Here is a 26,258-nt window from a genome sequence, read left to right on the forward strand (position 1 = left end):
ATATGGGTGGAAAAGACAGAGAGAGAGAGAGAGATGGGAGACAAAGAGAGGGTGCGAGAGAGGGTGAGAAGGAGGGAGAGCGACTGAGAGAGAAGAGGGAGGAGAAGGTGGTGCTTGTTTAAGGAGGTCCGAAAAAGTGTGTGTTACGCTGCTGTGAAAAATGCTCAAGTCTGATGTTTTCTCAGCACTTTTTTTCACCTGTCACTACATGGTGCTGCTATTGTTTTGTTGCACTGACCAACACAGTTATCTCGTTGGATCTTAAGATCAACTGATACTACAATCCAACGAATCGAAATGAAACGAGCCAGCTTTGGTCCTCTCTGCAGGATTGTATCTCGACTAGATTCCCGAGACTTAAGAGGTGCCACACTGTCGCTTCTTTTGAAAAGTTCTTGAAACCCCGGTAGCGCTCATAACCGATAGGTAATTCCAAAGTGATTAAGGATTTTCCCGGGCTGCCTCAGCTTTCCCAAAACCCAAATCCCTGTGAAATGCCGAGGAACGTGCATGCTGGGGTGGAGTGGGGGAGGTGGTGGTGTTGGGGGCATTCCTTGTGGCCCTCCTCCACGCAAGAACTGGAGGGGGGAGGCTAAAAGAAGGCCTCGTCTCTTGTTTTTCAGCCGTCCTGTCCAAAAAAACTCCAAAGTGCCACATACCCCACACCCCGAATTCCTTCCTCGCCATCTGAAGCACAAAGTCCTCTAGTCATATAAAAAAGTTGGCCCTCAAATCCAGAGAGGTTTCGCCTCCAAAACTGTGACGAGCAAATGTAAGAAGTTCCAAAAACGGCTGTTATCTGAAACCACAGTTGCCGCAGTTTCGAACGATCGTGTCTTTGAGAAGTGCTGCAGTCTTTTTACGATGGCGAATTTCTAAACTCACAGGCAGACTGAAGAAGAGCTGGAAATCATAGAGAACAAAATTGCAGAAATATTCAGCAGCAGCTTAAGGCAATGTCTCCATTTCTCTTGCTGCCTCTTTGAAAATATTTTACTTATTGCCTCCCTCATGCTTGAATGTTTCTTTACCAATTTGCTCCTAATGCATGTTAAGTTGACTCCCACTGCTATTGGTGTTGTGAAGAGAAAATCGCCAAAGGGGGGCAGAGAGGATCAGTTTCACATGAGGGGCCCTGAGCTATTTGGATTCTCTTGTATTTTATTGTTGCTTCTGAGGGGGGAACTAATACAGTGTTGCACACAAAACTTCCCCTGTGCTGAGGGGGAATTAATTAAGTGTAACACAAAAAGTGGGCGCTTTGGCCTTGGTGAACTTAGAAGGGAGCCAATGAAGTGTTTGAAGTAAGTGTGTTAAAAAAAACCCAAACTGCTGGCTTATAGAGCGCAGCTCACAATGGAATTAATACTAATCTGAGACAGTGAGGAAAAGTAAAAACACACAAAAGCTGTCAAGACACATGATATCACCAGGCTCAGTCAGCCTGAAGATCACAGTGGGTGAAAAAGCAAAAATTTGCGTACATTTTTAGAAATAAAATTGTGTAACATATTAAGCAGGAATGGCAAACAGTTCAGTGATCAGAGCTTCTCTAATGGGAGGATTTGCAGTTCATAAGGTTTAATGTTTGTTTTCGATCAACAGTGCTGGGCAGGATTACTTAAAAAAAACCAAAAAACTAAAAACAACTGTTGAATTCAATGATTTTGTTAAAAAGTATTGAGGAAAGTAACCCTTTGCATTCAGTTTTGTCCAAAGAACGTGTACCCTGTAGTCGATTTACCTCTGAGTTTATTGATTTGATCTAATTCCATAGTGAGTTAATTTTGGTAGCGTCTCCTCGATCCCAGAATGAGAGCTTTAGCTAAAAGCTACCTGTTGTATTTCCAGGACTCTGCTTCTCTGCTAAAGAATATGAAGTAGAGCTAATTAGCAACTAACAATATTATTATCACAAAGTAATCTGAATACTTTGACAGTGTGACGCCCATCTTCTCTGCTCTCTTACTGGCTGACCTGACTGACACAACTGTATGATTGGATACATTTAACTAGTTTCCAGCTGCGGACCAAGCAGTCAGATGAAGACAGAAATACTTCCACACAGTCTATAGTCTTTTTGCCACAACAAAAATAACAAGGAAACGTGATAGTATATTTAAAGTAAATGATTAATTTTGAAAAAGTTCTCCAACATGTTTAGTCAAGGAGTAACTTTATTTATAAAAGAATTATCTGGTCCCATTTTTCACAGGTTGGCATGTTGACTTAATAAGACACCTGCTACTACAGTGAGTAAAACTGATATTAGATTTATCGTGCTTCATTTCCAACTGCATTAACTTCGATAGATTGTGACTCACACGGTCATTGTTATATATGCTCACTCTTCTCTTTTCATTCATAAAATTGTTACTTTTGACCGATGAAAACTGGATTCTCTAAATGTTTCTCATCCATTTTGACTTTGTAGTCATGAAGCTTTTACTGAAAAAAATCTGGGGATGCTTTTGCAATAATACATTTCAAACAGGCAGATTATTCATTGAATGAGTCAGTGAGTAATCTATCTGTTGTTCAGTGAATTACGTCACACAACCAGGCATGATACACATTCACATTTTCCTCCCAATATCAGTGTTATAAGTGCTATATCCAGCCCTGTTCTAATTATAAGTCTTTTTATGGGTTAGTTTTAATCAAATCAACACATGTCATCCAATGTTTTGTCACCATTATAAAATCACACAGCCTAGTTTACAGCAGGCACTTCACTGACTTGTATCTGAGGGACTTGTGGAATTGTAGTTTTGTGCATGTCGACTGACAGGAAAAAGGAGACATTGTTAACAGCAGTTGCTGCATAGCGTCCCTTTGGATCATAAAGCGGCAATCACCTGACTGAAAAGACAGTTTGCCTTTCATCGAGTCAGCTTGCTTCTGGCCATTCAGGCTACTGTCCATACACTCACACCCTCACACACTCGAAGAATGGCCCCTGGATCCAAATTAGCCTTTTGTGTGGCTTTTAGTACACCGGTCCCCCTGTGGTGCTCTGGGAATCATGTCCGATGGGATTATTCCTTAGGCTTGGAATATTCCTTCTGAATGGAGGTCTGTTTGGCTGTTTGTGTGTGTGATTGTGTGGGTGTGTAAAGAAGTTGAACCCCCCCAACACACACACACACACATTTTCTATAAGCAACATAAACAAAGGACAACAGATGGCAAATAAGTGAGCATTTCCCAATCCTGCTGAAGGTGATATCTCTTCCTTATCATAAATAAAGGTTTTTAGACTTTAATCTCAGTTGGTTTGTGCAGCAACAGGAATTCAGGTGTTCACTTTATGTTTTCTAGAGAGACCATAATTCGGCTTTCAATGTGTCATAAGGTAAGACTAATGGACCTGTTCTTAAGGCTGTCTTCTTTTATTTTCTCCTATGTCTGAGCAGCCAGTCACTCAGATGAGGGTTCAGATGTAGAGTCAGAGCCTGATCTGCCGCTGAAAAGGAAGCAGCGGCGCAGTCGGACCACCTTCACTGCAGAGCAACTGGAAGAACTGGAGCGGGCCTTTGAAAGAACACACTACCCTGACATCTACACCAGAGAGGAGCTCGCTCAGAGGGCCAAGCTCACGGAGGCCAGGGTGCAGGTATGAGCAGGCACATGCGTGCACGGTCAGGATCTACAAAAAAAAAATTCTCTCTCTTTTTCAGCTTTTCAACCCTACAGAACCATGAAAGCCACGACCTAACATTGCCATACATTAAACATCCCTCTGAAACAGACGTAAACTTTGTGGCTTTATACACACTCTAACCATTTAAAGGCAACCTGCTGATCTCTCTTTGCTCCATACAATAGCACAAACTTACCCTTTGCTCCCAGGGGCCCAATCTGTACTTTCCTATTTCTAATGTGAAGTCCAGTAAATTCTCCTCCATGGGCTCCATATGTGAAGTGTAAACACTCCCAGCATGAGCTCCGTCCATATGGGCACAGTATGTCAGCTCAACCAGCCGTGTTATACACGCACACACAGACTTTTTCTCTCACATTGCTTCCCACCTTCGTTTTCAACTTCACACCCTGAAAATGTTTCTCCGTGTATTTGTGATTATGTTTGTGTTTGTACCATTCAAAATATTTGTAATCATCACAACAGCTTGTAAAGGTGTTACATTATTACCTTTATAAGGTAGATTCTACTGTAGTAGATGGGTTGTGTAAGATTGCAGGGCTAAATACCAAACTGCAATCATTAGGGAAGCACACACACACACACACACACACACACACACACTGACTGAACATCATCATTGTGATGTCTTCTAGGTGTGGTTCAGCAACAGGCGAGCAAGATGGAGGAAGCAAGCTGGAGCCAATCAACTGATGGCATTTAATCACCTCATTCCAGGGGGTTTCCCACCATCAGCCATGTCCAGCATCCAGCCCTACCAGCTCTCTGACAGCAGCTACCCCCCCTCATCCATAGCCCAAGGTATTGTTAAATTTTGAATGCAGTGCTCTTGGTGTTGGGTTGTTCTTTTTCAAATTAATATATAAAAAATGTTGTTTTCCAAAATTCCTATATATTATGTTGGTATTAAAAACATACTTTACATATCTTTTATTCTGGCATTTTTCACGTGGAAGGTTATATTGACAGCATCAGTTTTGCTTTTACTTAAGTGAAAATTCAGTATAGATCTCTGAAGTCTGCCTGGAGGATATGTTATAGTTTTCATTTCACTTTCAGGCATCCAAATCACTTCTCCCAAACAATGTTTACTCTAACTCCATCTTTCCTGCTTCCAGTAGTGTCAGAGCCACCCAGCACGGTGCACCGCCCCCAGCCTCTGCCTCCCTCCTCGGGCCACCAGGCCTCCGGTGGCGGCGGACAAGGAGAAGGAGGCTCTGCTTACTGCCTCGCCTCCGGACGCCACTCCTTCTCAGGCTACTCAGACAGCTTTGTGAGCCCTGGAGCACCAACCAATCCCATGAATGCTTCCATAGGGAATGGGCTCTCTCCACAGGTGAGACACAAGGTAGAAATATTTGGAGGTATGTGTGGTGATTAATTACTGACATTAAACAAGAACTTATATCAAGCAGTGTAAAAAGCACCGACGTTCTTGGATTCCTGATTTTGTTTTTAGAGAATAAGGAACAAACTAATCAGTGAGGTAAGACTGCTTCACTCGTGCTCATTATACTTTATCATATTTAGGGAAAATAAAAACCTTGACTCTTATATTAAATTACACATAGTGACATTTAGTTTGGGATTAAATTAACCCATAAGAACCCACGGTGTCACCGCCCCTTTACACATTGAAAAAAGTTCCTGTTAAAGTTTGAACTTTGACCCTCCATAGTTTTCCTGACAGTAAAAATGGGTCTGCGCTGTCATGGGTTAGTTCAAGGGAAACAGCATAATTAAGAAGGTGCTTCTTCTGACTTGATGTTTTTAGGTTGGGAGATGGAGATCGTGTTACATACTGTATCTGGGGAGAATTAAATCTGAACATGACTTCAAAGAGTTGAACTCAAGTTGAGAAGCATGTGACGTGAGCTTTAAAAGTCTCAACCAAGTCGCAAAAACATAAAAAAGCAGCGTTACTTCTTTCTGATTCCAGTTTGCACCATAGCTTCAAGGCTCTCCGCTCAGTGGCTGATGGGTCACTTGCTGCTGAGGGAGATAAGTGCGAAGACTCAAGAAGCACAGAGGACAAGTGAACGTGTGACAAATGAGAAGTGAAAAGACAATTACAGTCAATTATCGGGCATGAAGTCCCAAGGTCTCTGCATCTAGACAGAGGGCGCAGCAGAGGAGACAGAGGAGTCAGAGAGCCTAACAGGCATAAAATGAGATTTTAGCCTGGTGGAGGCTCAGAGAACAGGCCACAGCAGTGTGAAGATGGAGACACTCGCAAAGATATACACGCAGATTCACATAATTACACACACACACACACACACACACACACACACACACACACGGTGTAGATAATTGATCAACTCCATAACATTCAGAGGATCACTTAAGGATTTTGCAACATCTTTTACACAAATATTACATGTCATGGTCAAGTGGCATGTCTAAGTTAACTCTTCAATCTTGTGTTTAGATTGGAGGATTTATTACTGCATTTTTTAGGATTTTCAAATACATCATGCAAGGAACTAAAGCCAATTTATTCGCAAATGACTCACAGTAATTTTGTTAGGAATGCACAAATTATGTAATTCTGGGCTGACACGGACACCAATGTTCAAAATAATCATTTGGCCGTTATTTTATCTTTTAGTTTAGATTATATTTATTATTATTATAATTTCCAGCTCCGTGCCAAGGAAACAAAGACACGTCAACCGTTAAAGAATACTGAACTTTTTAAAACTTTTTAGCTCTTGATTCTAATATATTTTAACATTTAGCCAGAACAAGAAGGATGCGATACAGCAAAGAAATATCAGCCACTGACATCAGTAAATAGATCAGTGCTAATATTTGGCTGATCTCAGCATTGATAGTAAAATGATCTGAATATACGCAGGTAAACTGAGGGAGCATGTGGAAGAGCTTTTAGTTTTGCATACATCACACATACTTTTAGATGTTTAGCCGTTCTCCTGCGTAGATAAGACGTGCACAAAATAAAATACTGTGCACACGTAGACAGCGTGGTCATGTGTGCATGTGCACGCACCGAACCTTAAACTACAGCTGCAAGGAAGCCTTCTCATGATTGCATTCTTAAAATGTTTGCTTCAACATTCTTCCGCGCGAAAGCAAAGGTTCTAATTTTATTTGTATATATTTCGTACGGACGGGAAGGAATGCCCCATCTTAGACATTTCCCCCATCCTGACATTCTTCCCTACTAAACCCTGATTTAGGCCGCTGGCAACGGCAGCGCTCCAAAATAAAACACCCTGGATGGGGCAGCCCCCTAGTGAGGTAGGGAGAAAGGGGAAGGATGGTAGCTAGAAGTTTGGTTAAAACAGCAAAAGCATGAAAGTCATCAGAGTAGAATTCATTCACTCACCGGGCAGGTATTCCTGCTCGTTGTGGTTTGATTTGGCCGTGTTGTCTCCCCGATCTCTGTGTGCTTAAATCGAACTTTTCAAATGCAGGTTAATTCTTTAGGAAAATGTTACCAGGCACAGGAGGAAACACAACTCCCCTCTCAAAATCAACTTGGACTCCTCCACTCACCTCCCCTACTTGGGAAATGATTTAAGCAGGACCATGTGTGTATGTGAATGTAGAATAATATGTCACTTAGAGGACCAGGAGGACGCAGAGTGGTGTACCTGCTTCTGATTAGGACAACTGGAAGAGCCTTGAGGCCTTTGCGTGGTTGAGAAGGAGGTGGGATATGATACATTTAGAGGTAGCAGGTTCAGTTAGAGTTAATTTCATAAGTGATAAGGTCAGTCTATTCCTTATTTATGGTTTACCATGGATTTTGTTAACAAACAGGTAAATTCAAAGAGTGAGCGAAGAGAGTCGTGATATCAGGTCTGTTTTGAAGCCAGTTGAAACACTTCGCCCCGCAGCTCTTTTCCATTCTTTGCTGGCCAAGGACTATTCCCCCCAAATTTGATTATCTGGTCGCTAATAAAGACCAGGTCAAGAGCTAACGGAGATCTGAACCTGGAAATCTATTCGGAGGGTTTGAACGGAGCTGAGCTCACACAGACCTTTCTTTTGTGTTGTCTTTGTCAGCATATCTCTCTTGGAGATAAGTTGTTATCTTATGCCATGGGTTTTGGAGCAGTGTCAAAAAGGAATTTTAGAATAAGTAGAGCCAAAGATCAGAAACAAATTGCTTAATTCTTCCTTTCTGGTGCTATCTCAGTATGAGACAGGCTCGCTGGCAGCCTTTTGATGTATGCGACAGGGGGATTTCCTTACTTTGGGTTGGTGTTGGTCTTAGTGTCTGTGGTGTTTTGTACTCGAGAAACTACAGATATTTAAGCTGTTATAGTGGTTTATCAGAAACAATAAAAGAAAAAGAAAACATGTCTTCCACCCCTTTGGTAATAGAAAATAGGGGTTAAGGTGCTAATCACTGAAAGTTTGAAAATCACTTTGACATTTTAAAGTTTGCCATGCTGATAACACATTATGTTCCAATGATTACACCTATCTGAGCAAACCACTGGGAGGTGACACATATATGGTCTTCCGCTTATTACCAAGATGAATAATCTGCCACACTAACATTTCATTATGGCCGCCCCTCCCTGAGCCTGGTTCTGCTGGCGGTTTCTTCCTGTTAAAAGGGAGTATTTTTCCCCCACTGTCGCCTAAGTGCTTCCTCGTAGGGGGTGATATGATTGTTGGGTTTTTCTCTGTATGTATTATTGTGGGGTCTACCTTCCAATATAAAGTGCCTTGAGATGACTGTTGTTGTGATTTGGCGCTATATAAATAAAATTGAATTGAATTGAATTCAGATCCTACCAACGTTAGAGGCGGTCTCAGTACTCGTATTTAAAAATGAACACATAACTAATCTGATTTTCATTCCTCTCCTCTTCTTTGCATTTTTCTAATCAGGTGATGGGTCTTCTGAACCCAGGCGGTGTGCCGCATCAGCCCCAAAGTGACTACGCCATCTCTCCACTGACAGGCGGCCTCGAGCCGCCGGCCGGCATGGCTGCCAGCTGCAGCCAGCGGATGGATCACATCAAGGGCTTGGAGGGTCTCACCAGCGTTCCCTCCATGTCAGCTCTGCCCTCACTGCCAAGCTCCCAGTCCTACTGCCCCCCATCCTACAGCTCACCGGGCTACACCGTCGACCATGTGGCATCCTACCAGTACAGCCAGTACGGACAAAGTAAGGTCAATAAACTTCACCTTTTTTATTCCTACCTTTTAGTTAATAATGCATTAAAATGCCATTATTTAGACATGGTTCCTGTTTTTGCAGTTTTTTTTAATGCAATTGCGTAAAAAAAAAAGATAACAATAACACAAAGACAGACACACTTATGTGTTATGGAAAAAGTATTCAGTCTTGACTCTATTACAAGTAAAAAGCCTGTATTTCCAAAACCCTGATTGTGAGCACCGGTGCAGCAGTCTTTTCTTCCCTGCTTAATTGTCTAATAAAGGCGTAAAAGTAAGCAGTATTTTAAGATTATAGATGCATACATTGACAGATCAGACTTTAAATACTTTGTAAAATCTTAGAAATTAGTTGTATTTTATAAAGTGATTTTGTGTTTCGTGTGTACAGCATTAGCATCAGAAAAGTATGAATAAATAAATACAGAGGAATGAAAAATACAGTATCCTGCAGTAAAATATGGTGTATTTTCATGTCTATGCTTTTCTTAGGACTTTGAGATCATGTAACTAAAGAACAACAAAAACCACAGAGTTGTGTTTATTTTGAATCTAGCGTATGGCTTTCAGTAACTCTCCAGTTTTCTTGTCCAAACTGCTGACTGGTTTTATTGTGGCCTTTTACTTACATATGAAAACATTTGAGCCAAATCAGGTGTTACAGTGTATGATTATGGAGCACGCTGGTAGTTCAGTGGTCTCAGGTCTACCCTGTAACCACAGATTGGTTCCTTTCCTTCCACAAATGGAAAAAAAACGCTCTTGTACATACAGGACGCAGGTAGCTGTAGCACTGCTTGTTAACATTTTGCGGGTCCAGTTATGCAGTTTCAAGTGTTGGGGTTAATTGTGCAGATCTGATTCCATCTAAGAGGAGATTGGGCCGGTGCTGAGACTGAACTCTGCGGTGAAGTACACTGCAGAGTCAGCTTGCATCAGGGTAAAGGACAGCAGCAGCGGAGCCCTCCTCAGACTGTTAGTCCTCAGAGAATACCTGGAGTGAGGGTCTTTTCACTTCGCATTACTGTTACCTGAAGGGTTAAAATCAACTTCAAACACATCTCCCTCTAACTTTGGAAGGCAACATCGTTTTCCGTCACAGCGTGATTACAGCGGCCGCCGTTTCCAATTTTGCTCCACAGGGGGTTGACCAATCAGATTCATCCATTGACCTTGTGGCAACCTCAATACAACTGGGTCCTTCAAAGAGCATGGCAACGGTCCAACAAGTCTGACTCTGTGTAGCTCTGTGGGGCGGCGGGTATCAAATGAATATCTAACTTAATATCCGATAGCAGCAAATGTCTAATGAAATATCTCGGTCTGATATCTTAAAGCGGACAGAATAAAGAATTAGTGCGACACACATGATGAACCGCTAACATGTAGCTCTGTGCGCTTACATACACACAGACCTCCAAATGCAACCCCCCCCCCCACACACACACACACGCACCTCGGCAGCGATACAAGGCTGAGCAGTCCATCTTGATGTGATTAATCAGTGTGACTGGATAGCCGGTGTGTGGTTGGGTTTGGATCTGCAGAGGAAAGGTCCTTTCTGGGGGTGGACGGATCCTAATAGCCTCTGGCAGGGCGGCGATTAGAAACAGGTGCTAGGACTGAGGTCAGCTGGGGAAGCAGTGTTGAACAGTGCTGCTCCAGGTTCCAGAGCAGTATGAAAAAACTGGTCCACACACTGTTGCACATTTTGACAACACGTTAGCTCTCACTGGACCGCCTCACGGAAATTACAGCGGTAATCCATGAAGCACTTGTTTGGTTTTATTTATGTAATGTCTCTGTTGCTAAGCAGACATTTCTGTGGTGCTTTTTGCAAAGGTCACCTGTCATTTTCTTTACCTGTTAGGCTGTGGTGCCAGTTACAGCTCACTTTGGGAAAAAATGGACACATCTCACATAAAACATCTCTTCCTGTGTATTAGGAAAGGCCTCCAATCAGAATTAGTCTGAAAACTGTTCCATAACAAACAAGTCACGGAGACCCAGGGCGCTCATCGACCCATAAAAACGTCTTTGTTTGTTGAACCGATGACATTTCTCAAAAATCTTCAGAGCTACTGTTTTCTGTGCTCTGTTCATTAAGTCTTACTTCCATTATATCTTTCATATGTAATCGGCCCTCAAAAACAAAGCCAGTTTGTTCCTTAGCGTTTGGTTTTTAACATACATACTCGGTTATAGAGGAGCCTATACACACAGGTGCTAATCAATGACAAAAATTAATGATAAAATTCTATTATAACAAAAAGCTGCGGCCAATTAGACATTTTTGATTTTCATATAGATACATATAATGCTGAAATACTGGTATTGCAACATAGCTACCTGATTCCGCTGGCGGCACATATCAGTGTTTTCAATGAAACTTGCAGCGGCTCTAAATAGCCTCTCCAAACAATTCGACTTATCAGAATCACTACTTTATAATTCTCTGTGGGCACGCTCGTCCGATGAGTGAGTGTGAGTGAATGGCAAGGACAGTTGACAGGCTTACAGAAGAAAAGAAAAAACTACTAAAAAGATCAGAACACTGGAAAAATAATCTGAGAGCTAATAAATGGACCATTTGGTTTATGTATGTATACAAAATTAAAGACATTAAAGTGACAATTCTAAGGCCTTTTTTATAGTTTCTAAGATATTGGGATATATATTTAATAAGTCTTGTAGTGTATTGAGTATTACAACGTCTCTGTGTCACATTGATAACCACATATTGTAACATTATTGCGAGGTGCTCTGGGATTCTCTGCCCTGTTTGTACATCACACTCAATAAATAAGTGCAACACAAATAAAAAAAAATTCTGCTAATTACAAAATGTCGTTTCTGGGAGTCGGAAGAAGAATTTAAACCAGCATGCTATTATTATTATTATTATTATTATTATTATTATTATTATTATTATTATAATAATTATATTATTATTCGCCTCTGTCAGTGCGCCCCAGGGCGGCTGTGGCTACAATGTAGCTTGCCATCAACAGTGTGTGAATGGGTGCGTGAATGGGTGGATGACTGAATGTGTAAAGTGCTTTGGGGTCCTTAGGGATTAGAAAAGCGCTATACAAATACAGGCCATTTATTATTATTATTATTATTATTATTATTATTATTAATAATAATAATAATAATAATAATAATAATAATAATAATATTGGTGCTTAAATACATGATCTACATGTAAATTCTTCCATTAAATTTCACTTTAATAATTAGTTTATAGTTTAGTTTCCCTCTGCACATACCTACACTTCTCACATCTCTCTGCGCTGACCCAACACCACAAACCACTGTTGTCACATGCGATGCTAACAACAGCCATATGTTGGCAGAACTGGACGTAAAAACACATGCCCAAAATTTATTGCAGCCATATATCTCTTTTATTGTATTTCCACTTCATTTGTTTTTTTAAATTCACTTTTTCCAGGTAATAATTCAACAACTGTTTCATCCTTTGTTTCTTTTCTTTTCTTTTACAGGTACCCTTCCTTATCTGAGGCCTGAAATCACCTGATGAGCAGCTTCAAGATTCACTGAAGGCCCCACAAGAGTGTGCGTGTGTGTGTGTGTGTGTGTGTGTGTGTGTGTGTGTGTGTGTGTGTGTGTGTGTGTGTGCGTGTGTGTGTGTGTGTGAGGGAGAGAGAGAGAGTGTACGTAGTGACAGAAATATTTGAATATCTGGACCAAATTTGTTTTACCATTTACTGTCTACTACAGGATGTTACTTAATTCTCTTTGGAGGATGAATGGACAAAAAAACAAAAAGAAGGGACCACAAGAAAGAATACGGGAGCAAAAACTCTTTATGAACCACAAACATTGCTATTTTAGATGAACGGCGGAGCCTCCAGTGCTCGCTGAGTTCGGACCATTTGCTGTGTTACGAGGATGAAGTTGTACGGCCAGCTCTGCCTGTAAAGACAGAGAACCCCGACCTATCATCACAGACTACCATGTTTACGTATCTGCACCACATGAGCGCCTAGAAGATTCCCAAATTAATCCTTAAATTGTATGGGGGAAGAAAATGGCTTTGTTGATTTTGTTGCATTTATTTGACATCTCAGCATCCCACGCATGGAAAGAAATTCCAGAGAGAAGGAAAACAAACTCGAACTAACGAATCCGTGGGTTTTTATTGTGTCAGAAAGTCTAATGTACACCACAGCTGTACGGCAGAGAAAGTTAATTCAAACATTCCTCCCGCCTCCCTCCCCCTCTGCCTTCTCTCCCTCCTTTCTGTCTCATTGATGTCTCAGACGGTGAGGCCTTTTGTCGTTTTAAAGAGAAACTTTAAAGAGGTCAAAGGGTGACTTTAAGGAAAGTGACAGATGAGAGCGCAGTAGAAGAGGGTGGCAGAGAAGTGGCTTTAAAAAAAGGCGTGCGGAACGGGAGGGGGGACGACAAGCTAGATCGATCACAGTGTTAAAAAAAAACCTCTAAAGATCTTCTCCTGGCAAGAAAAATCCAGCGGGTCACAAGTCACGACCAGGAGACACTTGAGAAAGCAAGAAAGCAAAAGAGTTTAGACTAAAGACAGCCACTCTCCCAGCTGACCAGAAGTGCAATATCACATAACTTAGAGTCAACCTCAGCATTAAAACAATAAGAAAATCAAATGTGCCTCTTGAAGTCATTCTCTGGATCGAGTTTGGGACTCTGCAAAGGAGCAACACATGTGCCTTTGAAGGCTTTCGGGTCCAAAACAAATAGGAAACACTGCTAATATAGCTAAAAGAGCACTCTGAGGGGACCACATTTGTTAGGGCTTCAGGGCCTTGAAAGGACTGAGTGAAGGGAAAGCCAGTATATAGAGCAAACGAAGGAATGACAAAGCCAAAATTGTATTTTTTTATTACTTTGTGTTGTTTGAAACGTTTTTTTTTAAACTTCCGTCTTACAAAAGCAGGAAATGCTGATTAGTTTTCCGATGCATTCCAGACATATTTATTGTCACGAGCGTCCTGTGTGTCAGCAACGTCATTAAAAAAAAAGCAAAAGAACTAAAATCCTTTATCCGTGAAATTGTGAATAGCAGAGTGTCGTCACGAGCACTCCTGCTTTGTCCTTCTGTCTATATTAGAATGAAGCAGTCCTTTCATTCATTTGATATATTTTTTTTGTATTATTTGACAAAGCGATATGACATAATGTCATGTGTACGAGCGCATTATCACTCCTATTTATAATGAAATAAAACTTCCAAAAATAGCTGCTTGTTTTCGTCTCTTTTTTGTTGTTCTGCTAAATGGGAGTCTTTGTGTTTATTTTTTGCCACAGCTATAAAAAAAAAAGAGAGTGACTGTAATTCACTGGCGGAAGAATACTAGCGCACTCGGAGACAAATGTGTACTTTTCAAGGGGGCTCATGTGAACCCTCCAACCAAAATAGGCCCGGCCAAATGGGGATCACCAGACATTGGATTTGACACTGAACACAACAGGCTTTCTCACGGATGGCTGTAAATGCTCAGACATCTGCATTGGTGTGTATTAATACCCCCCCGCTGGCCCCCCGCTACTGTAACAAACTCACTTTTGTTTAACAACCTCTCCGATGAAGAGAACAAGCCTCAAAGCGTTTCTGGACAAACAGCACGCCGGCCCAGCCGCTCCGAAAACCTCTGCAACCCATCCGGCCTGCTTACATACACAGGGCCCCCTCTGTGTATGTGTGCGTGTGTATATGTGTGTGTTTGTGGACCACATGCATTCATACATTATGTTCATGTTCACTTATAGTGTTGTTTCTGTGTGTGCGTGTGTTTTCATGCAGCCTGAGGGTATTAACCCTAATTATAACATTCTTCTGATTAATCGTGTCTGCTCGCGGGCCTCGGAGGGGCGGCGCTGTGTGCAGCTCATGCAGCAGGACCACACACTCTATAAATAAAGTCTGAGTCAATAACAACGTTAAGGATCACTCATAGTCTTGTCAGCTCTGTTTGCCAACACACTGAGACCCACACAGAAACACAACCATACACACATATTCTGGAAAAGGGTCTAATCACCTGCGGCGCGCACCAACACTACTGCGGGTACACACAGATGCGCGTGCATGCGTGTAGCCACATTTGGACTCTCTCTCACACGCACATACTGTTTGCTTTCTTAATCAGTGCGTACCATTAAAGATGAAGACAAATCACACCTGCACAGTTCCTAAACTAAGACATTACTTTTATTAATGAACTGCTGCCCCCTGCTCTGAAAAGGCTATTATTTCTTTAATACACCCCAGAGTGTAGTTACATGGAACTATTTTAATGACATTTCATACTGCCAGATAATGATAAATTTTTGGACGGGTCTTTTTTGCTCGACACAAGCTGCCGTATTCAAAGAAATCCAAATGAAATAACCTGATTTTTCCCCTCAAATTATTATTTTTTTCCGTCTTCTTTTTAATGCTCCTTTCTTTTCCACAGCGTGAAACTGGTTAGTGCTGCAAGTGTATTTATCGTACCACAGACACATTTTATGATGATCTTATTGTTCTCACTGACTCATGGCCTGGATTGTTTTCTCTTGGTTGCAGCACAGTTATCTATAGTGCTAAAATCTTTCCTGGTGCCGTCCTTCAGATAAAACTTTTTACTAAACCCAATCACACACACTCTCTTTCGTTGTTACTCTCAAAGAGACCCACAAACTGAGGCAAACACTTGCAGCGTTGTATCACCATGTGATCCAGTAACTCAGATCTGAGACAACCCCCCCGGGTTAAAGAATTTGTTTTTTACCTCAGTGTTGTGATCTAACATGACCTCCAGATCATGCCAGCAGCTGCTTCTGTCATTCTCACTATGTTAAGCGTGTGTGTGTGTGTGTGTGTGTGTGTTGGTGTGTGGACACTTTCTGATTGTCTCTACCATGTGTTTCGTGGTTCTTGAGTAACTTTTAAAGGATCATATAGTCAAAGAGAAAGCTGTTGGCACACTAGCTCAGTGGTTAGCACAGAGGGGTTTTGGTTTGAATGTGATCACCAGCTGGCTGGTGTTAGCATGGCCTCCTTCTGTCTGTGTGGGTTTAGACCAGATGTACTGAGGCCAGTTTCACACAGAAAGACTTTGACTATGGCTTAGGTAAAAGAAACAGTCAAACCTTCGATAGATGTATAAATTAATCAGTGGCACAAGTGGCACCACTAGAAAAAAATCTGTCAATTCAAGTATAATGATAACACTCTCGCAGCTTATCTGTTCTCTGACTCCTCTTAGACACGTTAATCTGTTGATCAATCTGAACGAAACTTCCTATGTAAACTGTCTATGGTACCAGGATCATATATACAACATCTATATAACTTCTGGGAATTATATTTACAACACTCAAATCCTTACAAGTATATTTTATATGTATCTGATCTCAGAATGAATGGCATGTTATATAACGTGTACGACATTGCCTGTATTATGTGTATGTTGCTGTTTGTAAATAACATTTTTAGTGCAGTTTATCACTGTGCATATCTGTAAATAAATGTTCAGAACACAATTGAGCTTGAAAACAACAAGAGCAATACATATATGTTTTATTAAAAGTGCGAGACCCAATGGCCTTGAAAAAATACTAAGAATTGCTAGTAATAATAATAAAAAATGAAATTACTAGTAATATTTGTGGGGAAGAGGAAGCACCAGTTAACAATGCAGTTCATTAGTGCTGGGAACAAGTCCTGATATCTGCCACAGACAGTAACCTTCTCTGTCTCCCTCTGATATTTGTCAAAAACAGGCATTGTAGACTTTGTACACATTTGTACACATATCTAGACATTGAGAGTTCTTTTAGCTACAACAATCTCGGCCAGTCTTTTACTGTAACGATTTAATGTTTTTGCTTTTTCAAATGGTAACTGAACTAATCACACTGGCACTTGTATTTTGTCTGAAACATCATTGAAACTCTTGCTTAGCAAACACATGAGCAGCTGTCAGTAATGTTAGACCTTCAGCTTCCTTTGTAAGTGATTGTGACAAGGCAAACAAACACATTTTGACATTGATTAACAGTTTCTTGGTGGTGCTTTTATTTGTGAATTGTTTGATATTTTCCTTTATGGATTACGTTGTCAATTGCTAGCTGATCATGCAGCTATAGCTGATTTAGACTTCTAGAGTGAAAGTCTATGATGTAACCTATGCAAGTGGACAGCATTTATAGTTGTGCTGGTGCATTACCTTTAAGTTAAACGTGTGGTCGTGTGCCGGTTTGCACGTCAGGTTATTTAAACTGGCTCTGGTAATGTGGTAAAGGTGTCTGTTCAAATCCATTTAGAAATTTATCAGTCATACTACAGTAAAAACAGGATGACATTGTTCGTTTAACAGGTAAAATCTGTGATTGTTCAGTGAATGCAATGAATTTTCTTTTTTTTTTTTGCATTTGGTGACACATTCTCAGTCATTGGTGATTTCCCAGAGGTTGAGGGTGTTGCATGCTCAACACCCTAAGGATGGCCAATGCTAAGCGATTGCACAGGTCACCTGGTGGGAGCCAAACGGTTTCCAAACAATTGTTTCCAAATAATCGTTGTCTAATTCATAAGTGCAGACTGATTGGCAACATGTTGCAATCAGTCGGAGTCAGTCTGCACTGAGAAGCACAACTTGTCTGTGCACAACCTTTACAAAAGGCGACCCAACTCATCTGATTGTATTGCTTTTTTTAAAGTAACTATGCAATTATTTGTGGGGAACTTTCTGAATTTCTGTTTCACATCTATGAGGTTCTGGCCATTTAATCTTGCAAAGGCAACTTTATTGCTCAAAGTAGAAATTATTTATTTATTTATTTGGCATTTTTGCATTTTTTTGATAGTGACAGGAAAGGAGTGAGAGACAGAGGGGGAAAACATGTGGCTGGGTCGCACTCGAACCCGGGCCACTGAAAATCAATACTGGATACCTGTAATTGAATACAGTCATGATTCTGTTGTGGAAATCACTGCATGGGCTCAGGAACACTTAGATAAATCACTATCTGTGAACAAAGTTTACTATTTTTATCCACAAATGCTGTATCGTGCAAAAATGAAGCCAACATGATCCAGAAACACCATTTTTTGAGGCCATTTTGAATGAGTCATTGAGCTTATTTAAAATTTTTATTGAGCCATTGAGCTCATTTAAATGGACTAAGGCAAATTGGAAAAATTATTGGACAACATGGACACCACATCCTCTGGACTAAAGAGGATAGGGAGTATCCGGCTTGTTATCTGCACTCAGTTCAAAGGCCTGCATCTCCGATTGCATGGAAATGTGCCATCCAGGATGACTTTTTCAAGGTAGGCCTTGCATATTTCAGCAAGACAGGAGTAAACTGCATGCTGCATCTATTATAACAGCATGTGTGAGCATAGTGTAGTTGCTGAATTGGCCTGCTTGCAGTTAAGAATTAAAAAGAGGACCCCGGAATATTGAGCAGCTACTATGCTATACCTGAAAACAGTGGAACAACATTCCTCTTCCAACAGTCAACTCACTTCCCAGACATTTATGGACTGTTGTTAAAATATAAGGAAATGCTACATAGTGGTAAACATGATTCTGTCCCAACTTTTTTTTAAAGACATGTCACTGCTGTTCAGTGTTCAGTTGTTTTTCCCTTCTCTTCTATGTTGTTTTGTGAATAAAATATGTTTTAGGAGATTTGCAAATCATTGCTTTCTGTTTTTATTACATTCTACACCAGCGGGTCCCAACCTTTTTTTGGAAATTCAATATGATAAATTTCATCAGTAAAGAGTTGCTGTATTCTTGGCATTTGCACTAAAAGGGCTTCAATCTATTTGTGCTATAAACCATAGATGTTTGTAGCATTTGTTCAATATAAATATTGTATTTGAAGGGAAGCACTCAGAATCCAGACTACAGTTAGCCAAAATATGAATTACACCACAGATTAGGTTAGCTGCAGTGGACTAACAGAAATTAAAAACTGACATTAAATCTACATGAAAGGTTGTAAATTGTTAGAAATTCCAGAAGTCAGGAAAAATCAGGTATCTTAAATCCTCTAATTAGATCATTCTTAACTTCGATTCAAATTTTGTTCATATGTAAACTCGTTAAAACCTGTTATCAACCCTGTCCTGTCTGAACACCAGGTGAAAATAAGTATTTTGGGGTGTATACCCCAGCTCACCATGCAACCTGTACACACACTTAACCCCTGACACTCCCCAGCGTTCACACACTCTGTCATCACAGGTTTTGACTGTTGCTGACCTGAGTGCTAACACATGCTGGGGACAACTTAACCTATGAACCTCCGGATGGAAAAACACATCGACACAGGAGAAGGAAGGCATCTGAGAAGGAGGAGGAGATGACGGGAATAGGAGGATGAAAGATCACTGTGTGTGCAGATTATTATTTATTGAATGTTGTCTCCGCCCCCCCCCCCCCCCCCCCCCCCCTTTTAGCATCCTTGTTCCTATTGAATGTATCTACTTAATCTTGCCTGGCTATCTTAGGCTCACTGTATGACTCCAGGACTTTGGAGCACTTTTCAAAACCCAAGAGTTGAAAAGAAAAGAAAGCCATAAACAGCTGTTTTTACGCTTGAAAAAGCTGACATGATGGTACAAATTTTATCTCCTTGATTTGTCTCATTTCCTATGTAAAATATCCAACACATCTAAAATTGTGCATCGGTTGGTTTGGTTTGTTGAGTACTTGCAAATCCAATCATTGCACAGTGACAATCTTATTTTGTGTGATTTAACAAACTTTCTATAATTATTACTTTTTAAAGTCAGAATGTTCTTAGATTTTTCAGCAAAACACAAAGTGCCAGTGTTGTAAACATGTATAAGCCTCTGTTAAACAATCCACTCTGTTTCCTTCATCTTCAACAGTTGACTATTGATTTTCTTAATGGCTGACTTTGTTAACGAAACTGTCCAAAGTCAGAATCCCTAGTTTAACAATTGCTAGTTATTTTAGTCACAGATCTTACTTGGTAAGGGTTAAACCAATCATGGCTTGTGTTAAACACACCCTCTGTTACATGCACCACATGTTCAAGAGCGCCATTAGGGTTGTGCTGATGGACGGTAATCTCGGGGGAAGGTCGGAGTGAGCCAGTAACTTGACAGTCAAGGTGATATTTAGCTTTTTTCCTTTCAAATGTTTTTTTAATTATACTAGCTTCATATTAAGTCTCATCTCCCTTGTTATGATGTTATTGCAGAATTTCCGCATTATGATGACACCTGTCACCCGTCTAGCTTCTTTCAAACAAGTGTGCATGTGACAAACAGATCCATCATCACCTCAAGATAAGAGAAAACAGAAGGAGGACGTTTCTCTGTGAGACAAATTGGACCACTACCATTTTTACTGTGCCCATCCAAGCTGGGCGAGTGTTCTTCTACTGTTCATTCATATATATGCGTTCTTACACCAACTTAGAAACCTTGCAGGCTGCCTGCTGTTTAACTTCTAACTCGTAGGAAATAGCATAGAACAGAATAGCCCTTTGTTGTCATTATACATGTACAACAAAATTATGGAGCCTTTCACCTGCCAAATGCTAATAAGCTAACCCACTTATTGCTAATCCTACTTGAAGTTTAAGAAAAATAATGTACAGTTGCCTTTAAGAGCTTTTGTAGCTTTAAGCTGCTGTTGGTATAAACCATGCTAATGAGTGGGTAGAGAATAAACCCAAAAGGGCATATAAAACCCAAATAAAAGAGGTTAAAGGATAGAGATGAGAAGACTTTAAGAGTCTGTAAAAACTGTATACACTGTTTCAATAGTTTGCCACTGTTTGAATGAGCTGGCATGACTGCATTGCAGTAGTGGGAAAGTTTGCCTTCAGGGCTTTCCGCCAGAAAGGCTTGCTTGCAATCACGAGTTTCATAGGGTTTAGGCACCAAAGCTACATGGAGGAGTTTAGAAAAATGGCTTTGGTTAGGGTTAAAGTAGACCATTTAGCAAAATTAACTACATGTCAGACCGCCCCTTTGCCCACGTGCCCCATTTGGTTAATAAATGCTGTTTAATACAGAGGATGAAACTATAAACCTCTAACAGCTACTTTTTAAGACAACAGCTGGTGAATATTGGACACCCAAATGACCCATTTTGTGTGCAGTATCACAGCAGCCAAGAGACTGTTTTGATAGTGAGGGAGAACAGCAAAAATTGGGACTGTATTGACCCGTTTATAGAATCACATAATTATGTTGGGGAAAGAGAGAGTGTGTGGGTGTCTAGTACCACTTGTGTGTCAGTGGAAGCTAGGTGCAGTATGTACGCTGTAGCTTACATGTGTTTCTCTGTAAAAGCAAAAGACAACTGGCAGACACAAATCAAAGAGGAAGAGCTAGGGGAATGAAGTCAGGCAGGAATTTCTAGGAAATGACGGCTAGCAAAACAAGATCAACGTGACTGCATCAATAATGGTGCTGTTCTACTCTTTAGCTATGCACTAGCGCTGCTTTTAGGGCCTTGCTTTGCCCAGAGAAAATGTCACGTCTTCTGTGTGTGTGTGTGTGTGTATTGTTTTGGATGAAGAAGCTGTTGGAAACTGGGCAGTAACGTGAAGATCTATTCTGTGTCAGAGAGAGCGTTAATATCATGATATAATAACATGCCACAAACGATTTTAGTGCAGCTAGATAATGTTATTTAGCACAAACATTCAAGCTCTAAAAAACACTCGAAGTTAATATGGGCTCTCTGGCAGGACTTATTTCTGTCTAATCTCTCTTGACAGTCATCTGGACTACAAGGAAGACATCTGTGTTGGCAAACCCTGTCCTCATGTGGACTTTCTTAATTTACTCATCTTAAAAGCTGTTCATCATTTTTTTTCGAACGCACTTCTCACTGATATTGTTTCCTTACCCGTTTGTCAGTTGTTAGGTCAATCCTGAGGAAAAGGAAAACATCTAGGAAACAGATGGAAGAAAATTAAAATAATGGCATAAAAACTATGTTGGAGAAAGAAAAACTTGCGTCTTTCTAGAGTCTTGAGATCAACTTTTTCACCATTGCCCGCTTAGTTTAAAAAAAACAAAAATATATGACATGTGATATGACAAGGAGGTGGTGGCCTGAGTGTTAAACCAGTTGGTCATTAGTTTACAATTTGTCAATAACAAGTTGATACCGTGAATAAAACTATTTTGGCAAATGGACTGGTGACTGACTGAGACCATGAAATCACCAGGAAAGTGTTATCAGAGGTCAACCATCTATCACTGTCTGGCAGCCTTTAGGTAGAATGAGGATTAAAAGGACTTCTGCATTGGCTTAATCTTTCCAACCTGGAAGCTATGTACATGTTTTATGCTATCAATAGATGGTACTCTAAGGTCAGCATGGTAAAAATGATAATAAACCGAGCAGCAGACTAGCTTAGCATAACATAAAAACTGAAAAAAGCATTACTTTTTAAAGTCATTCTTTACAGCATATAAACTCTGTTAAATGAGAAATTCCTATTGTTTCATTTTGGTTTCAAAATAAAAATTAAAGTGGTTATAACAAATTTGATAATAAGCTTTAGAAGAACTCTTTGGTGGTTTTATTTGTTTTATTTTTTGAAAAAAAAAATAGTTTGTCGTCAAAAATATATTTCTAAAAACTAGTTACAACATTTTGTGTAAATTAGCTGAATGGATGAAATTATTTTGCATCTGCCACACATATTGATACATTTTATTTTGGGTTATTTTCTTCCTCTTTTATGTATCTAGAGTTGTCACAACACTAGAATTTCAAACTTATGACACCAATACCCAGGGAATTACTTGATGCTCAATAGCACTGACATACTGGTACGTATCTGAGTAATATTTTAAGATTCTCTCAGGTAGTGCAAAAGGAAAACCCAAAAAAAGACAGTAGCACTGTGCCTCTGGTGACCTGGCACCATATTTTTTTGGGGTAGGGTAGGATGATGCTGTTTTTGTCTGTTGCTGGTACACTTTTCTCACTTTTAATTTGGGTACTTGAGAAGTGCAACACTTTTTAGAGACAAATAATTGTGTTCTCCTATCAAAATAACACTGTCCATTAACGTTACAGATGGGCAGGACTCATAAAGTTCCCTAGCTCGAGCACATTAACATTATTATTTTAATATTATCCATAGCTGCCAGCCACAGCCCTACTGACAACTTCACAGACAGCTAATGTGGCTACTGGGTAATTGCTATAAGCTAAAAGCTGTGTTGGGAGCAGACCGTACGAACTGGATGGGGAACCAACTTTGACAGGGGCATTTGGCTCAAGTCGGTTTTCACTCACATAATTACAACCATACATGCATAGTACTCACAACACTCACAGTTGTAAAAGTGCAAAAATATGTGTCTTAGATTGCAGAGGCAAAGCAAACAAGACACCTTTTGTAGGTGCAGAGGTAGGTCAGTGAACCAGAGGTGGGAAGTACTGAAGTACAAATACTGATACTTTCATGTATCTGTACTTTAATTAAGTATTTTTTTCTCACAACTTTTTACTTTTACTCCCTACATGTTTAAACTAATATCTCTACTTTGTACTCCTTACATTTTCAAAAAAGGCTAGTTAATTTTGGTTTAGCTGATTTGAATGGAATTATTATTTCATCACTGCAGACCTTCAAATATCAAACCAATTTGAGCCTGAAAATTAGCACATGGAAGGCAGTCCTATTCAATTATTAATAACCAGGATATGTGGCACAAAAAGAGATGAAAGAGCAAAAACTGTGTGACATAATGTAATGAACACACGGCAGACCCTTCCACACATTCATGCTTTTCAGCATCTTGCTTTTATTCACTGGGTGCTCTTCACACGCACCTGAGGCTTTCCAGTCACCAGCCAAACATACACGCCAACAACAACACAATCTCAGGACCTAATACAGATTTTAAAGCCGGCGAGGCACAATTGCAGATCCCTTGAGCAGGAGAGGGAATCAGCCCCGACCGTTGGCATCCCCAGCCCATGGCCTAGCGGCAGGGGCGTGTTGGTTCAGAGGGCCGCCCGCAGATCCACCGGTGGTGGTGATGAGGTGTGTCTGGGGGCCACCCGTGTGTCAACCGGCGGTGGTGCAGCAGTCGTGGCAGTGACTCCCAGGTGGCTTGGCAGTGGAGGTGAGGCTGGTCTGGCCAGCATGCCGACTTAGGCTTGGCAGGACCCTCGCGCCCCTCGAGCTCTGTCTCCGGCTTATGAGGTCCCTCGCGTGCCTCGTCCTCCACCTACGGCTGGTGAGGTGAGTGAGCAGGTGGTGGGCCCGGCAGTTGCTCAACGGCCCTCCTCCGGGGAGCAGGAATGGGTGAAGGCCCCTGCTGGGCACCAGCCAGTCCACCTGAGGAGTGGAGATGGTTGCGGAGGCAGGCTGCGTCCTGGCTGGCCTCAACCTGGGGGCCGGCATGGGCGCCGGACCAGTATGGACCGCAGTTGCTGTGCAGTCGAGGGTCGCGGGTGGGAGTGGCGGCAGTGTAGGCCAGGAACTGACCCGAGCTGCCAGACTCACGATCAGCTGCACCTGATGCTCGGATCGGTCCTACAGTTCTTCCCACCAGGAGTGAGGCATGCTCCAGCTGCATGGCCGCCAGCTGGTGATGACGCTTAGATCCACTGACCGAATTCCACATTCATACCAACTTCATACTATCTAGAAAAAAGACATAAACAGGTACTGCCACTGTAGAAGAAGGAAATCACCCATGACAACTCACAAAACATCTGCTCACATCTTGTTTAATTCAGTTGTGTTAACTTATATTCTCAACAGTTTTGGATTTGTTTTGGGAACTTGACCATGTGTTTGTTTCAAAGAGACACAAGCAGTACTGCCCAAAGTGTGACCTGCACAGCCCCGTCTGCTCAGTGTCTTCCTCAGTCATTATAGTTACCACGACTGCTGCAGAAGCACTAAACTACTGTGAACCAAATAATTAAATCGAGCTGGGACTAAGCAATAAGCTAATGAAGATTTTTCATTACCAAATTATATAAATAAGTGTACTTTGTATGTTATATTACTACTTACACATTTATAGAATATAGTTTTATAAAATTAAAGCCTGATTGTCCCAACAAGGCGTCAATATTGAATTGTAGTCATCAGTTGCCGATGTCCTTTGTCTTGTTATGTGTCCTGGCATGAAAAAGGTGTATTAAAATCATACAAGAGGCCCCACCTTGAGAGGGAGAGGCTTCCTCTGTTCACTTGTCTGCTCCCCACACCCTCATACATTGCTGTAGTTCTCTTGCTGGGCTCCACCTTGCCAAGGAGTCTGAATGATGTCCTGGCTCATAAAAATCCCAACTACACTTGTAAACATCGCTTGTGCTAAAACGTGTAGTAATCTGGTTGCTATAGCAAACAAAGCCAGACTGAAGTGCTGTCTGACAACACGATGCTCACAGCAGGTGAGGAAAAAGTAGAAAATTTTAAAAGCACAGAGGGACTCTTATTTAGTGGCTTGGCGAATGCAGGGCAAGAATCTGCACACAGCAACGAGCTCTGCCAGCTAACATTCTCCACACCGACTGCAATAAAGATGACAGAAACACAGAAAATTCAACAGTCTTCCTGTCAGCCATAATCCAGTAAACTGCACCTATTGTCTTGTTACTTACTACTGAGTATTGCCTTAGGATACCTGTAGAAAAACTAAATTAAGTATGCAGGCTTCTCAAGAGAAAAACCCGTGGCTACTGCACACATTTTCTAAGGACATTTTCCCTTTGTAAAACTAACAGCCATGACCCGCTCAATCCGAAGAGCAAACTATAAACCTTTAACAGTCACATCATAAGCCAACAAGGGAATTCTGTCCGGTTACAGAGGCAAGCAAAGGGTGGTTTCAATTTTCTCTTGAAGATGTGTGATGGACATTAGGCCTGTCACAACAGCAGGTTTTCACAACATCCTTACCATGGTGAAAATCCTTCATAGTAGCAGCAGTTTTGTGATATGCATTTGAATTAGGAAATTAATAGAATGAGCTGAATTTGTCTCTTGCCCGAGTATATAAGGGAAATCTCCGCAGAGTCAAACCTGTGAAAACAAGAAAGAGGAAGTTATTCAGCTCTAAAGTTTTAAAAAGATTATTTTCTTTTCTTTGTGGGGTAAAATAATGCATAATTATTTTATAATGCATGATAAAAAAAATAAATTCTTCCCTTCCCCCAGTTTTTCTTTTTCATAGGTTGATTGATATATTCTCTCTATGTATGTCTTTTTGATTATTTTTGATTTTTTAACATATATATATATATATATATATATATATATATATATATATATATATATATATATATATATATATATATATATATTTAAATGTATTATTTATTATTTCAATTATTTAAGTATTTATATATTCACCTTTTGCCCTTTTAACTTGCATCCTTTCTGTAGAGGAGGGGGT

At 40.7% G+C, this 26,258-nt stretch overlaps 1 protein-coding gene across 6 annotated transcripts in view; it reads left to right on the forward strand.

The window, feature by feature from the left end:
- The window catches only part of pax3b (paired box 3b), a 28,709-nt gene extending 14,641 nt beyond the window's left edge, over positions 1–14,068 (forward strand). For 2 of the 6 annotated variants that reach the window (XM_086260788.1, XM_086260792.1), the window contains exons 5-9: positions 3,417–3,616; positions 4,300–4,465; positions 4,783–5,000; positions 8,537–8,816; positions 12,337–14,068. In XM_086260788.1, coding sequence (XP_086116914.1) covers positions 3,417–3,616; positions 4,300–4,465; positions 4,783–5,000; positions 8,537–8,816; positions 12,337–12,371 — 899 coding nt within the window. In that variant the 3' untranslated portion in view covers positions 12,372–14,068. Of the gene's footprint in view, positions 1–3,416; positions 3,617–4,299; positions 4,466–4,782; positions 5,001–8,536; positions 8,822–12,336 lie in introns of all 6 variants that reach the window. The other 4 variants (XM_086260791.1, XM_086260793.1, XM_086260790.1 and 1 more) reach the window with 3 other exon arrangements.
- Positions 14,069–26,258: the final 12,190 nt, after the last annotated feature.

Source organism: Aulonocara sp. 'chitande type north' Nkhata Bay, linkage group LG14 (genome assembly GCF_057382095.1).
Source record: "Aulonocara sp. 'chitande type north' Nkhata Bay isolate Kocher_YH1m ecotype deep benthic linkage group LG14, A_spYH_male_GT1.1, whole genome shotgun sequence".
Classification (NCBI taxonomy): Eukaryota; Metazoa; Chordata; class Actinopteri; order Cichliformes; family Cichlidae; genus Aulonocara; species Aulonocara sp. 'chitande type north' Nkhata Bay.